Source organism: Xenopus tropicalis, chromosome 1, assembly GCF_000004195.4.
Source record: "Xenopus tropicalis strain Nigerian chromosome 1, UCB_Xtro_10.0, whole genome shotgun sequence".
In the NCBI taxonomy this organism is placed as follows: Eukaryota; Metazoa; Chordata; class Amphibia; order Anura; family Pipidae; genus Xenopus; species Xenopus tropicalis.
In genome coordinates this window covers 83947661-83964589 of record NC_030677.2, presented here as the reverse complement: position 1 = coordinate 83964589, position 16929 = coordinate 83947661, and the positions used below count along the sequence as shown (strand labels likewise).

The 16929-nt window shown below is 39.0% G+C and overlaps 1 protein-coding gene across 6 annotated transcripts in view; it reads left to right on the top strand.

Annotated features, from left to right (window-relative positions):
- The first annotated feature begins 311 nt into the window (after positions 1-311).
- The window catches only part of rbpms (RNA binding protein with multiple splicing), a 135800-nt gene continuing 119182 nt past the window's right edge, over positions 312-16929 (top strand). The window contains exon 1 of one of the 6 annotated variants that reach the window (XM_031897024.1): positions 312-961. In XM_031897024.1, coding sequence (XP_031752884.1) covers positions 899-961 — 63 coding nt within the window. In that variant the 5' untranslated portion in view covers positions 312-898. 6 annotated transcript variants of the gene reach the window in all.

The following is a 16929-nucleotide window of genomic DNA, read 5'->3' as shown; positions in this document are numbered from 1 at the left end:
TGATAAAGCAGATTTAGCTCAAATCTCCAGGTCTCATTGCCATGGCTCTAAGCTCCCTCTTTTGTGGAATCCTAACAACAACAAGAATAAATGCATAAGAGCGCATTATCTTTGCTGGTTCCTACATTGTGTACTTCGCACCTTGGTGTAAACCTCTGCCTAAATTAACCTTACAGGAAAGTGTTAAGATCTATCGCTACAAATTGAAATAATATAAGGAGGGTAAGGCGGCACCCAGAACATTCAGGTATACTTGCACTGTAATAGATCCTACTCACCACTAGCACCAAACACAGTGCTTATCACTCTTTCCGCCCCCTCCACTCTCTCTTTCTCTCACCCTGCTGCCGCTGCCTATTTTCTATCTCTCGGCATTTCACCCTTTGACCTTGTCTGGAAATCGTCAATTTCTGAAGACGCTTTCAAGCACGGCTGATTTTTTAACTAAGAAATTGGACCCGATACTGATTTTTTCTCTCACCAGCCCTCCCTGCTCTCTAAACAGAGCAGCTCCCCACCCACAAACTGGGAGTTTTGTAGTCCCGGCTCTGAAGTTGCTTTAAGCCCTTCCCCTTCAGAAAGCAAAGGCTGCTCCTAACCCTAATCACCAACAGTCACTCGCAATCCCCCTTTCCTCTCTCACCCCCTCGCTTGCTTTCCTTATCACTCGTACAAACCACAGACTTCCTCATCTTACTTTTAAGACAAAACTCTGAAAGAACAAGAGCTTTATTATAATATTTGGATCTAAATGATATGCTTTTCATTAAACTAACCAGTAACCTGACTGCTTGAAACTAAGTTCCAGTCTTTCTCCAGCACTTCCCAGTATAAGGAAAGCGAAAAGTCTGCACTGTAGAAACTGACATTCACAGAAGCCTCTGCCCAGGAGACCACAATGAACAGCAACATAGCTGAAAAGGAGGGCTCTCAGGATGAGATCAGCCTTCCAGAAGAAGAGGTAGGTGGCTCTAATACAACCGAAATATTTTACTCATTATCCCTAGTCTGCACATGGTGTTATCCACTTGTGATGCCTGCTGATCATTCCAACTCCTATAGTTTGTTGTATAAAAATGCTTTTTTAAATGTTTCTTAAAAAGCTGTAATATTGATCAACAGAAATGTAGTTCAGTATACATGTTTGTGTGTTTACAAATGCTAAGTAAAAGCAGCTTAAATTTTGTATATTATTACATACACACACATGTATACCTTGTTATCAGTCACTGTTTGTGTGTATATATGTAGTGCGGTACCATTTTGTGGGCTTGTTGTTTTAGTAAGTGAGCAACCCTGGCTGTAGTCCCACAGTAAGATTTGTTTCTGGGGATTTGACAGATTCTATGTGTGGCAATTTAGGTCCGACCTCAGGAGTCAGTCAGTCGCATCCTCATTCATCCTTTAGGAGTGATGAGCATATGATTACCCTGTGACTTGTCAGATTTCATTTGTATGGAAAGAGTTCACATTCATCAAAATTGTATGTAATTGCATGCCTTAACTTTCATGCTGACATTCTGATGTGATCAAGCTCATGCAGTGGAGGACCACTTTCTATAGTGTGAATGTGAGATTGGTATTTTTTTAATGGGAGAAAACGACAAACTTAATTATTCTGGTTTGTAGATCAGAACAATTGCTTAGTTCTAAACAGTCAATCACATCAGCTTTTGATTGGAAGCATGATCTGCACAACTGTTGTTTTGTGAGTGCAGCATACAGTAAATCTGTTGTTTAAACAAATGTGTTCATAAATTGTTCAATAAATCCTAGGTGTCTTGAGTTTCTGGGATTTTCCTTAAAACACGGGAAGTTGTAATATATGAGTTGCAGTTCTCATTGCTGTGTATTTTTTAGGTGGTACAAAATGGTCCTTGTTTTGTCAAAATAGTAATATTAAAATTAAAAAGCCATAACCCTCTCTCACAGTTGGGTCCTTGCATTACTGTGTAGAGGAAGGAAATAGTGTTGTTAAACAATACCTCTCATGCTGCAAACAAATAAGGATAATGGATACCAGTTCTCAAGTGTGAACTAGCTCCTGCATTTCAACTATGAGATGCCCTTTAGGGCTTGTAATTACTAGCGTTTGTTTCTGCGTTTCACCGCAGGGGTGCACAGAAACAAACACATTTCATACTTCCCCATGTGCCTATGTGGTCCCTCTTCTTTACTAGGGCCTTATTGTCCAAGACAGCCCAGCAGACATTCCAGCAGGTGGAGGCCAAAAGGCAAGAGCCATGTGATCCCGCTTACTATATTAAACATTACAGGAAACAATTATAACATCCGTGAACCAATAGGGAAAAACTATTCTACCCAGGTATCTAGGTTACAGGTGCCAGGAATATGCAAAAAGAAGGGAAATCAGGCTAGTAGGGGATTCACAAACCCACAGGGCATTTAACTTACAATTCAGTAGAAGATTCAAACATCTTGAGTGTGGGAATTTTGCTTTTTAGTACCAGTACTTTTTGACCATGCACCATTCAGTGTGCGGTTCTCCTCTGTGTTTCTCAAGTCCAGGCCCAGGACAGTTGCCTATAGTTTACATACACATCACACATTTTCTTGCAAATTCGTCAATATTGGTATTTTTATATTCACTTCTTGTGTCAAATTTTCAGGTTTAACAAAATTGCATGCTAGTATGAAGATCAGCTGTTTTAAAAAAGGATTCTAGGAGCAGCTGCATTTTCCTCTGAACAGTAAGTGGAACATGCAAAGGACACTGGCTCCCTTAACAGCATTGTTTTGTCCTTGGAATAGTTGAATTCAGGTATACTGTTAGTGGCATGGTAGAACAAGGCAAATGATTAATAAATGTTTCAGTTGTTTGTAAAATAATGTGGAGAGTTTTTGATGCAAACAAAATATATATATATATATATATATATATATAAAATCACAAAATTTGGTAACAGGCACTCACAATACAGAGTCAAGGATGCCTGGGTGCAGTCCAATACGAAATAGTAAAACACAAAATAGCCGGTACCGCACTCACAGGTCTTATATAAAGATATTTATTCAAAAAATCGTGTCTAACGTTTCGGCTGCCATTGCAGCCTTTCTCAAAAAAGAAAGGCTGCAATGGCAGCCGAAACATTAGACACGATTTTTTGAATAAATATCTTTCTATAAGACCTGTGAGTGCGGTACCGGCTATTTTGTGTTTTATATATATATATATATATATATATATATATATATATATATATATACAGGATCTCTAATTTGTAAACCTGATATCCAGAAAGTTCCAAATTACAGGAAGGCCGTCTCTCCTACTGCCCATTTTAAGCAAATAATTCCAATACTTTAAAATTATTTTTTCTGTAATAATAAAATATTACCTTTTACTTGATGGTAACTAAGCTGCATAGATCCATAATGGTTGCAAAGCAATTCTATTGGGTTTGTTTAAGTGTTTTTGATAGCCTTAACGTATGATGAACTTGTGTATGTATATGGAGTATGTGTGTGAGAATATATATCTATGCAGTGAACATATTCTTGATATATATTTTTATATGCTTTAGTAATATAACGCCAAGATAGATAGATATATTTATAAATATAGATATAAAATATATGTACCTTTTTTAAATATACAGGTATTCAGACCTGGAGTTTTCTGGATAAGGGGTCTTTTAATTATTTGAATCACCATGCATTGTCTACTTAAAAATTGTTTAAACATGAAATAAACCCAATAGTTTTGTGTTTTCAATATGGATTAGTTATATCTTATCATTTTTAAAAATTTCAACTATTTGGTTATAATGTAGTCTGGGAGATGGATCTTTCTGGATAACGGGTTTCCAGATAACTGGTCCCTGTATATATAAATATATATATGCGCACACTTTACTTGGAATTTAAATCGCATATCCTGTAGTCCTTTCCAGTCAGATGCTTGCAATGAGACTTTGGAGTCTTGCCAAAGTAATTTTTTAAATTTGAGAAACCCTTTCCTAAGCACGTTATATACATTTTTGGCTGATATGTGCTCTTTCTGCAATACTGATAATCAGTCATTGCATTAGTATGCTAACTTTCTTTCCTTTGTAATCAAATGTCTGGGCCGCATTCCACAGGCATAGCACATGCCATGTGACGCTACAGCACTTTCTGCTTTGTGTTTTCAGCTATGAGGTATTATTGGAGCCAGTATGAGGAAATGTGGTCTATGGCTCGTTTAATCGCGCTTTTTTGTGGCTAGCAACACTACAAAACGTGATGTGCCTGAATTGTGATTCAGATTTTCACACAAAATTTAAATATAGTAATGGGCTGTTCAGTGACCAGAGAAGCCATAATTTGGTTTAATAATGTCATAATTGTCCTGGTAGTATAAGCTTTCTTGCTTTAATTCTTTAATTCAAACAAATAACTGGTAAAATCAGTTGAGTGAGGTGGAACCTACACTTGACTGTGGCATATGGAGGAAATCAGGTGTTATGGTTGATGACTTAAGTGTCTTGTGAACGTGAAACACCTTGGGAGATTTAGATTTTTTAGGAGTTCTATGGTACTTTAATAAACTGATTGACATTTGAACTGATTGAACATTTGAATTGTTTGGAGATATGCTCATTGAGAGCCTGCTCTTCAGTATATGGTGATATCCACTCCTTTAGCTGAGGGATCAGAACAGTGCACCTGAGCCCTCCGTTTGTGGTGAGTTTTAGATGTTTTTATAGCTATTTGAAGTCTGGTGTTCTTTATGTGTTTTTCAGCAGCAAAAAATAAAGCATCAAAACACCTGAACTACAACCTTGCTGTCTCCTGTTATAATCAGTGGCAATTTGGTAAAAGCACCATAACTGTTGCTTGCAAGTGCTGACACCTTGGCATGATTATTATTGAATATAGTAGAATAACGATTTTAAATTCTCTGAAGCAGCAGGCAAAATATCCAACTTTTCCACTAGGTCAACAAAGTAGTAGATCTTTTCCCTATATACCCTCCCACCAAAACTCATGTTTTCCCAAATTTTCAATCTACAACCTAACAATGCGGTTAGCTGTGGAAACTGCAATTAATTTTTGCCCAGGCCAATTGATATCTGGATAAACCCTGATCATCTGACCCTGATCATCTGATCTGATCATCTGTTCATCAGAAAAGTTTATTTTGATCCCATTAACTAATTAACAGGCTGCTGCTGTGGTCAATAATAATAATAATTAGAGATGCACCAAAACCACAATATTAGGATCTGAGGCAATGCCAGAAGTATTGTACATCTACTAGATGGGAACTGTCTAATTTTTCCACCTTCAATTAAGGTGGCCATACATGGGCCAATAAAAGCTGCAGATGGTCGGCAACTTATTGGCCTGTGCATGGGTCCCTTGTACGGGCCTGGCCAAAAAATATCTGGCCAACAACTGGGCAGGTTTAAAAATCCCGTTGGGATGGGGAGCACATTGGCGCATTGATGTGGTCATCAAATGATTCGATCAATCTTATGTCGACCACCTAAAGTTGGGTGTATCGGTGAAAGATCCGCTTGGTGACTTCACTAAACAAGTGGATCTTCACGTGTATGGCCATCTTAAAAGCCAGACAACAAGTCACACAAACAGGTTTAGGAAGCCAGTAAGTTGACAGCTGACACCAGACCTTTAGTCCGAAATCCCTGCTCAGCTTCTGGATCATGGATCTGCAAACTGTGACTATTAGCTGTTGTTAAACTATATCTTTAAGGTTGTAAGCTAACAGTAAGAGCCTTATGGTTATATTATTTTTCATTTATTTCTTTTTTAGTGGATGTGTGTTCTACTACATTTGCTCAGGCAATCAGCACTTGCATATGTGTGCTATAAATACTATCAATCACAGAAGGGGTCATGTCCCAGTCACAGTACTTTGTGGTATAATGCTTGTAATTTATGTCCTTATGCAACAATTTTCAAACACATTATGTATAACTCTAAACTGTGTCATATGCATAGTTGAAGAAAATACAGTATAGTCAGGATAGTGTTAAAGGATATCCTGGGGGTGCCAATATGTTAGACACATCGTCCCAGTGAATCCTTTAGCTAGTTTTTTTCCTTCAGGAGTGCTCATTTTTGGAAAAAAAGTACAGCCCACCCCCAAAAAAAAACAACACCATGCCACCATCTTATATACCTTTTTCAGGGGTCACTCTTCAAACTTGAAAACAGAGATTAGACTTAATTTTTGCATTTTAATCTAATTCTCGTGCATGAGCCTAAGGGGCTGATTTCAAAATGCTCACGCCTTCGGGCTCAAGCATTTGTCTACTAAAACCACACGAGTGCTACTAAACTCTTGCATGATTTCTTAATTCAAATATCTTAGCTTGCTGCCAACCAGGTTTCTTTACCCCAAACATTTTTTTTAATGGAGAACTAAACCCCCGGGCGATAAAAGCCCCCCTAACTATGACTGCCTTGACCCCCCTCACGTCTCCTTTATCACAAATGTAACAACTGTCCCTATCGCTAACCCCTAGCTAAAACAGCAGAGGAGCACAGCAGTGTACCTGGCTGACATCTTCTGCAGTTGGTGGTAGCAGGAAATCTGCTTAAACTGCACTTGCGCAAGCAGGGTCCGTGTTGGCGGTGAGACCTGAAGTGTCTTCAGTTGCAAAGAAGATGTTGGCCAGGTACACTGCTGCGATACTCTGCTGTTTTAGCTAGGGGTTAGCGATAGGGACAGTTGTTAAACTTGCGAACTATGCAATAAGGAAGAGGTGAGGGGAGTCAAGGCAGTGATAGTTAAGGGAGCTTTTATCGCCCAGGGGTATAATTCTCCTTTAAATAAAAAGCTCCGCAGGTTTTAGGTGCCAAGCTTTATATTTTTTGAAAAACATGTTCAGATAAAAAAGCCCAATTGGCAGGAAGCCGAGGTATTCGAATAAAGAAATCATGCAAGAGTTTAGGAACTCCTGCATGGTTTTTGTAGCTGAATGCTCAAGCCCGAAGAATACAGCATTCTTAAATTGGCCCTTCAGTCTAAAGGGGGGGGGGGGGGGGGTACCTGGGAATTTATTAAAATGACAACACAGCACTGTTTTTTCCATCTAGGATGGTGCATTTTTTCTTAAGATGTGCAGGGGTGTGAACTTGGTTTGTCTGACAAATTGGGCCCCCCAAGTGAATTGGGGTTTCCTTGACCTTTAAATAGATGAAAATAAGCCATGAGAAGTAGCAGGCTTCATAAACAGGAAAACATTTTACTACCCTGCATGCAAACATATGCAGATAATCTGAGAAAATGTACTTTCCTGAAGCTGAAACCTATGTTATAGCAGAACAGCTCAGCACTGACAGACATTATTTTTCATGTATTTTCTGCAAATCCAGTTTAATGTAATGACCTTTTGCCTTTACTGTTGTAAATATTTTTACAAGGGTCCATAAAACATAATGCAAAAGGAATGCCGGATGAGAAAGCTTTGTAAAGATAGAAAGAGACTTTAAATACAGTAAAAAGCTAATAAAGTCTTCAGATAGCTTCCCTACACTCTACATTTAGAGATCATGCATGGTCTATGAATTTTTGTGTATAGGAAATAGTAGTTTATTGACTGCATTATAACATGATAACAGAGGAATGATGGATTCATCTATTTCAGTCTACTGCTGAAAATTTGAATGTAGAATTCTTCCACAGGGATAAGAAATTGGAAATTTTCAAATACTATGCTAAAAATACTGTAATAGGTATGTTAGCTAAGATTGACTAGAAAGAAAGACTAGCAAGATGTATTATAGACCACTTATTGTAATTCATTGGTTTGTTCAGAGCGCCAACTCACGTTTGTTGATGTATTACAGACCCCTGCCTAGGGATCCATGAAATGATTTCTATGATATCATAATTTAATTCTTAAATTAATTAAAAAAATGTTGTGAGAAAATTTTGCTTAAAACTTTAGTATTGTCTGATTTAACAAGCCAAAACCAACAAAATAATGCACATAATGTGAATTATTAGATTTTTATTACCTATATTAAATTGGCAATAAGCTACTTTTTATATAAAAATTTTAGATTAAAAAAGAGTGAATTTTACACTGTAGACTGACAATAGGCTGATAATCCCCATTAATAAGTATATGACATTTCTAAACTGTAACTGCAAGAGGTGTGAAAGCAAACAACAACGCAAAGTAGAAAGCGGTGGTACGGCTTTCTACTATGTAAAAATATGTAATATAAACACACAGTATAAAGCATTATAACATCCAAATTGCATTTATCTTACATTGAAGCCACCTTTAATTAATATACTTCTGTGTATTGGCCCACTATATGGACAAAGTTGTACAGCAATTTTGCTTAGTGGATATGTTACTAATATTGTATTAATCAGATGAAAATGACCATTCTGACATTTGATTCGCTTATAAGTTATCACAGTTAATCTTTAATTAAAACGGTAAAATAATTACCGGTCTGATTTACAATCTGTAGGTCCAAGTGCTAGGCAGGTTAGTGGGTTCACACTCTATTAAAGTCTCTGTCAGATGCTGCCTCTTACATGCCTGCCTGCTTGCCATTTGCTGTCAAGTGCAAATCTTTGACAGGGGTAGTACAGTTTCTAAAGGGCATTTGAAATAAAAAGTTCACTTTATTTGCAATTTATGTATATTTAAAAGAAGGTAAAATGATGCTGAATAGTGGTTTTTCCATTGCATTACACTGGATTTTCTATAGTGCAAGGAAAAGCACTGTTGTGTTATAAGTATATTAAAAGTATATTAAACACATACCAGAATTAAATTGACTGCTCAGGTGTCTAGCTCTCACAGAAGCTATGGTGAGATGTTGATTTGTTGGACATAGACAGCACTCTTTAGAAAAAAAAAAAAAAAAAAAAAAAAAAAAAAAAAAATATATATATATATATATATATATATATATATATACTGTATGTATGGGACCTGTTATCCAGAATGCCCGGGACCTGGGGTCTTCCAGATAAGAGGTCTTTTTGTAATGTGGATATTTATACCATAAGTCTACTAAAAAATAATTAAACCATTAATTAAAAATAGGATTGTTTTGCCTCCAAGGATTAATTATATCTAAGTAAGGATCAACCACAAGGTACTGTTTTATTATTACAGAGAAAAAGGTAATAATTAAAAAAAAATGTAAATTATTTGATGAAAATGGAGTCTGAAAAAAATGGAGATGGCCTTTACATAATTCAGAGCTTTCTGGATAACGGGTTTCCGGAAAACAGATTCCATACCATACACACACACACACTTTTTGCTTGATGTAAAGTTAATAATTGGCAAGTACAACTTCCAGACTTCTTGGAGGATAATTATGTATACACTAGAACACAACAGCACTCATATATGATGACTCTGTTAAGGGCTGGGTGCTATTATGGGGGACACTTTTTCTAAGTGGAGAAAAAGTGTCCTTTTTCTCCATTTAGACGTTTCACGCAGTTGTGCAAAACCTCTGTGCCTGCAGGATCTGGGACCGCTGGAGAGGGAACCATTATTTTGAAATGCAGTTAAAAAACATGGTGAATTTTGTTAATTTCTTTTTCCGCTTTCTGTTTCTTTAGTACACACATGTCAAACACAAGGCCCGCGGGCCAAATCCGGCCTGCCAGGCCTTGCAATGTGGCCCGCACCGCGCTGTCATCACTGCACGCCGCTGCGTTCCATCACAATGACGCGCGGTGACATAGGAGGCTTGTGATCTCGCCGGCCGTACTTGCTATCTATTACGCATGCGCATAGAATCTATGCGCATGCGTAATAGATAGCAAGTACGGCCGGCTATGCCATAGATAACAAGTCACGCGAGATTCAGGAGGCGTGACCTATAGTCCTGCATCCGACCCATGGTTGTGCGGGTGGCAGAGCAGAGGAGAGAGTGAGTGTGCGGCAGTACTGCCGCTTCCTATACGCAGAGTATGCACTCTGCGTAGGGCACCAACTCCCAGGGGGGCACCCAAACAGTACCGCCGCTCCCTACGCAGAGTGCGCACTCTGCGCAAAAACATACCAATTCTTCGCCATCGGCTCCTTCTCTCTTATGCCGGCGGCAACAGGCCTTTTTATAAGGTTGCGCCCGTGCGTATGACGTCACACGTCAGCGAGGAGGCGCTGCCTTATAGTAGTGCCTGTTGCCGCGGCATAAGAGAGAAGGAGGCGCCGACATCACTGGTCTGTTGGGGGTACTTTTTGTGGGGGCAATTGGGGGCACTGTGCGGGCTGGCTACTGTCTATGGGGGGTACTGTGTATGAGGCAATTGGGGGTACTGTTTATGGGGGCAATTGGGGGTACTTCGTATGGGGGCATTGTGTGTGGGGGCTACTGTCTATGGGGGGTACTGTGTATGAGGCAATTGGGGGTACTGTTTATGGGGGCTACTGTCTATGGGGGGTACTGTATATGAGGCAATTGGGGGTACTGTTTATGGGGGCTATTGGGGGTACTTCGTATGGGGGCACTGTGTGTGGGGGCTACTGTCTATGGGGGGTACTGTATATGAGGCAATTGGGGGCACTGTGTGTGGGGGCTACTGTCTATGGAGGGTACTGTTTATGGGGGCAATTGGGGGTACTTTCTATGGGGGCACTGTGTGTGGGGTCTACTGTCTATGGGGGGGTACTGTGTTCAGTAAACCATTCGGCCCGCGATTTAGGCTGGATTTTAGATTTTGGCCCCTTCTCTGATTGAGTTCGACACCCCTGCCTTAGTAGGTGAGCTCTAAATGTCAAACAAGCACACCTATTCTTTATAATAATATATAATATAATATAATACAAGCCTGTAGCTTTTCCTTGTTTCAGTCAAAATATAATCTAAGAACTCTTTCAATTTACAAAAAAAATACTTGAAAATTCCCAGTTTCCCAATTACTGGCTTATGTTGAGCAAACAGTGCTGTTAGGTTAACCACAAATAAAATTAATTAATAGTTGCCAAATGTGCTCCATCTGCTTCTTTCTAATGTCTTCTCATAAAACAGAAGCACTGGTTCATATCAGAGATCTTCAGCTGTCTTTTGCTACCAGCCCTATTATTCTGTAGGGTGTAGTGGTAGGCAATGCACGACTTTCAGCAGAAGTGTCTGCCATAGATAACGTGTTTTTTATTTAGATGAGTGAGAGCTGTCAGCAAATGGTTTGCATATGCCTATATACCACTTCAGTTTCACAGATTTTTACTCCCATTTAATTTCTTGTGTTGCTTCCTGGGGTTACTTCAACAACTGTTCACTCTGTGTGGATTCTTATGAATCCATCCAGTAGCTTATGGAGAGGCCTTTATAAGAGGTTTATGAAGGATTAATTCATACTGGCCAGGTGGAAACCCGTATAAAATATATATATATATAATATTGTATTATGAAGCCGAGTTTTTAATATCTATGAACTGATGCAAAGGTGGTGCTAGCCTCTCTCAGCCTGCTGTAGGTTTATTGAAGTTAATCACAAACGTCATAAAAATAATTAACCTAATGCTACTTTGCTGCATAGACAATTTTATGTCCCTCCTTTAAAATGCTGTGTGAAAATGCTGTTGCTAAAAAATGAAAAAATGACTGGGTGTTAGCATAAGAAGCTAATAGAAAGAAGTATAGGTATGGGATCCATTATCCGGAAAGCCGCTATCCAGAAAGCTCAGAATTACGGGAAAGTATTCTTTCATAGACTCCATTTTAATTTTTCTTTTTTCTCAGTAATTATAAGACAGCACATTTTACTTGATCCTAACTAATCCTTATTTTATTCAAAACAATCCTATTGGGTTTATTTAATGTTTTGATTATTTTTTAGTAGACTTAAAGTATGGTAACCCAAATATGGAAAGATCCCTTATCCGGGAAAACTGCAGGTCCTGAGCAACAACTCCTATACTTATACAGAGAAGATGGAGTCAGTAGCATACAAAAAACAATAAGAAAACTTAATTGCTTCTACTGCATTAAAGTTTTTGGGCGGTATAAAAAACACTCATTCTCTCATTTTTGCAGAGGAAAAACCTTATGTTGTTTTTAGAGCATTCTAGATGTTTCTGGATAACAGATCCCATACCTGTATATCTAAAAAGGACATATACTGTATGAAGTAACTAAGGAAGGTTTTTTTCTTTTTTTATTCTTTAAACCTTAAGTATTAAGTAACTTATATCTTAATATAAATGTGGTGTTGATGCTTTCATTTAGTTTGCTCATAATTATGCGCACAAACTTAAATATGTGCCGTTTCTCTGGCTGAAGCCATTTCTTTGTACTGCTTTTAAAATGGTGGATACAAATATTTATTCAACTGAATAAATATTAAGTCATTGTGTCTTTGCTCGCTCCACAACATGGTTTATGTTTGAAGTCAATATTTATGCTACCAACATGGGAGGAAGAGAGATTTTTTGGCTATAAACACAATTTTGGAAAACTTAGCTTTCTAGTAGTTGCATTTGCAGTATATGTGGCAATCTTGTAAAGATTTGGGGGTGTATTTATTAACATTTGAGACAAACATCACTGGTGATGTTGCCCATAGTAACCAGTCAGATGTTTGCTTTTGTTTTTTTTAACGTGTAGGTGAAGTATTTTGTACAAGAAATACTTTTCCCAAATATAATAATTACATCCATTTACAGTACATAAATGTCACTTACTGTAGAGTAAGCACTGTTGCAGATATAGGCAGCAGGTATGATTAAAACTGCGAGTACAGATTCACCTTTAGGTGCTATTGAGCATGCCCAGCATAGCATTAATTCAAATGACCAGTAAGCCAAAATAGCACTCAGCAATCTTTCATACCTTGATGCATTTATATATATATATGAGTGGGAGGTTCATTTCTACCAAGGGGTAGAACATGATGTTTCCTAGTATTTGCTAATGAAAATGCTAGATTGAAATATAAGAACTGCTTACTTATATGTCTAAATGTATGAACCTTGAATCAGAAAGACATATTATCCAAAGCAGAGCATCTCATTAGTTACTTAATACCAATGTGCTGACGATTGCAAAGACGATAAACAGATCCAGATTCCAGCTGCTTGGCAGTTGTGCATGATTTTGTTTCAGTGGAAATCATTCAGTGGAATAGACTTGGTACACACTGTACCTGGCTTTTTTGTCTTTGCTGTTGCAAGTATCTTTATATGGCAGAATTGCAATTTAACTGTGGCGTTGTGTAAATAAAACCTTTTGTCAGATCTGTCAAACAAAATGTGTGATCCCCTTAAAGAAAAAATGTGTGACGTTTGCATAACACATCCCAATTCCCACCCCCAGAACTGACTGTTCCCTTGTCCTGCCATATTTTATATATTAGACACATACACTGAACATGATTTCATATCACGCAGTTTAGTTTTCATGCAACTAAGGCTCATATTATGTAAACCAATGCAATTTTCTAGCTTGTTTTAAGTATGTTTTAGATTAGATAGAACAGCAACATGCTGCTCTACCTTCTGGCATTTGTAGACTTACATGGTATGCAGAGATCAATGTAACAACCATGTAGTGTTCAATTTTGTTAGAGTGTATTAGACCAACTGGTTGTTGTTTGACAGTAGTTGTCTTTATTTCAGGTATGGCACATATAAATGTGCTTTTTTTTTTAGTGCCAAATTACTGAAAGCATCCACCCATAGCCTTGCCAAAGGAAGAAAACAAAACTTTACTAGCTCAAGTCTCTCTTTCTTGTTGTCATTCCTTTTTCTTCATCCCTTCTCTTCATTGATTGGGAATTTCAACTTGAGGTGTTACAATCTTTTGGTATCTGTTTGGGATAACCTTTTGCGGTTCTTGCTGTCTCCTCAGAAATACCCATAAAACACAGAGGGCTGTTGTATGCTATCTGCTTTCTCGGATGTTGTAGGCTAGATAATTTATGTAGTTTAATAATGACATCTGACTGATTAGCCGGTACGACTGCTTAAAAACAATAGGGCTCATTCACTAAGGTGCGTTAAAACAAGCGCTATTTATAGCATGTGTTAAAAATGTTATTGCACCTTATTTTTCGCATCTTAACGCACGATTCACTAAAAGGATAATTGCGTTAATTTAGACGCGATGCTGTTTGCGTTATTTAAGTCGCAAAGACTATTTAAGTGCAGTATTTGACGCAACACGTGCTAATTAACGCGGCGCGCACAAATTGTCACCGCGTGCGAAAAAACACATGCCATATTAGCCATACACGCCATTACTTTCGTAAAACTACTTTTCAGAAAATGACCATTTCCCTGCAAACTGGAGGCTGCATCACTCTAGGGCCAACACATACTTGCATAAAGCACACTGCAAAGTCCTTATTGTGTTGCCAAAAGCTCATGAACTGTACTTTTCTATAATTACCGCCTGCCCCAAGTAGGTGTTAATTTTTCGCACACACTAATGCGTCTGTTTGTGAATCATGCGTTAGTATTATTTCTGCGCGCTAATTTATGCAATGTGGTAAAATTAATGCATTCGGTTGCACGCTATTTAACGCACGCAATATGCGACTTAACGCATGCGATATTACTTTAGCGAATCGCGCAGTTTTTTGTGCGGCAATTTTAACGCAAAAAAGCATGCGATAAGCGTTATCACACTTTAGTGAATCAACCCTAATTTGTGGTGGTTGATTGTAAGTAAATATATTTTTTACAAGAGTACCTTTTGTAACTGGCTCATAATATGTAAATGAACAATAAATCCTGAAACTTACATCCAGAATTGAAAAAGCAGAAAACAGCTCAGCAGACATGACAGAGAACTCCAGTATCTGTTGACAGTAAAGCTATTAGTGGCTACCCACATATTATATTGAGGTATGAATCTTAGGACAATGTAGGGGAACCTACAGTAAAAATGTGACAATGTTTAGCCCACCCCAGTAATAATCATTGGCTCTGCAATGAGGGTAATTATTTTCCCTGCAAATGAGGCAATAAAGACTTGTTTTTTGTGAATCTAAAATATGCTAATAATTTCCCCAAAATGCATTCTATCCTGCAATAAAATGAATTGCCGGTGAAAAAACATAGACAGTGCTTCATTTTTTCAAAGTCGCCCCAAGTTAGTCTTGAAGCACGGACAACTAATCTTCTGGTGTGCCAGTACCCTTAACCAGATTGATCTTTGATAAATATTTACAATACAAACACAAGGTTTTTTTTGTTTGATAATGATGCTTTATTAAAGGGAAACTGTAGGTAAAATGTCAAAAGGTAATCATATTTCAAATCAACTAAATGTATGAGGGGTTATTAAGGACCACCAGGGGCGCAAGAGCACCAAGGAGCATGATCTAGCTCAGTGCTGTCCAACTTCTGTGGTACCGAGGGCCGGAATTTTTCCAGCCTCCGTGGTGAAGGGCCGATAATGGAAGCTAGTTTTGACCACTCCCCTTTTTAAAAACCACACCCACTTGAAACCACACCCATGTTATCGCATGACCATAGCCATATTAATGGTGGTAGTACAGCAAAAACCTGCCATACTCTGCCTTCCCTACCCTGCCTGTGTATGCCATACTCTGCCTGCCCTACCCTGCCTGTGTGTGTCATACTCTGCCTGCCCTACCCTGCCTGTTTGTGCCATACTCTGCCTGCCCTACCCTGCCTGTGTGTGCCATACTCTGCCTGCCCTACCCTGCCTGTGTGTGCCATACTCTGCCTACCCTACCCTGCCTGTGTGTGCCATACCCTGCCTGTGTGTGCCATACTCTGCCTTCCCTACCCTGCCTGTGTGTGCCATACTCTGCCTTCCCTACCCTGCCTGTGTGTGCCATACTCTGCCTGCCCTACCCTGCCTGTGTGTGCCATACTCTGCCTTCCCTACCCTGCCTGTGTGTGCCATACTCTGTCTGTCCTATGCTGCCTGTGTGTATGGCACATACAGGCAGCATAGGGCAGGCAGAGTATGGCACATACAGGCAGCCTACAGTGACACAATGCTGGTACTGCTCCTACAGTCTGCACAATAACTATATATTAAAAAACCGTTTAATTGCAGTACCACCACAGTATATGTTCTTTTTTATAGTGTGCAGGGTTTATTTGTGGGTTTCTACTGCTCCTGAGGTGTGAACAGGTGAACAATGTGGGTGATTACAGCCTGAGCCTGAGGTGTGAACACTGCAGGGGGTGAATAATGCAGGGATTAAAAGGTGTGAACAACAAAGTGGATTACATTTTTAAACAATACAGGGGGTTTACAGCCTGAATCTGAGGTGTTAACCATGCAGGGGGCCAGTACTGATACCATTTAAAGCTTACATCAAAGCAGCCAGACAGGTGGGGGGCCACACAGAGGGGGGTCGCGGGCCGCCAGTTGGACAGCACTGCTCTAGCTCATTTGCTAAGCACTTGCTTCCCCCCCTTTCTACATTGTACTGTTCACCAGATGAAAAATATGGTACTCAGTGCAGAAAGCAGCATCAGGATATGGAACTCAGCTGTGTCCTTACCAGCTGCCTTTGGGCAGGAAATAAAGACAGGGCCCAGTGCAGGCTGCATGTCCTGCATAACTTGCTTCTCTGAATGGCACAGGGTACAGGGAAGGAGGGGGAACACCTATGTGACTCCTACACCCACCCGTCTTGAATGGAGCGCTGCCTAGGGCAATGACACAAGGGGCAATCAGCACAGTGCAAACAACACGCGACTAGTATGTGCAATGACTTGTATATTAATCTATGGCAGCTAAATTGCCGCGATTATTCGCCACTACTAATCCCAAAACTGTTTTCCTAATAAAAAACAAATAATAATTCTAAGAAACATTGCAATATGAATGTATTAAAAATTTGTAGTGCTTTAAAAATTATTTGTAAATGTAATTGCTATTGTAAGCTGCATTTGCTGAAGTCCTGGTTATTTCTTTTTAAACAATGTTGCAAAGGTCAGTCTCCTCCAGCAAGACAGGGCTGTCAGTCTGCTGGCTTGGGTT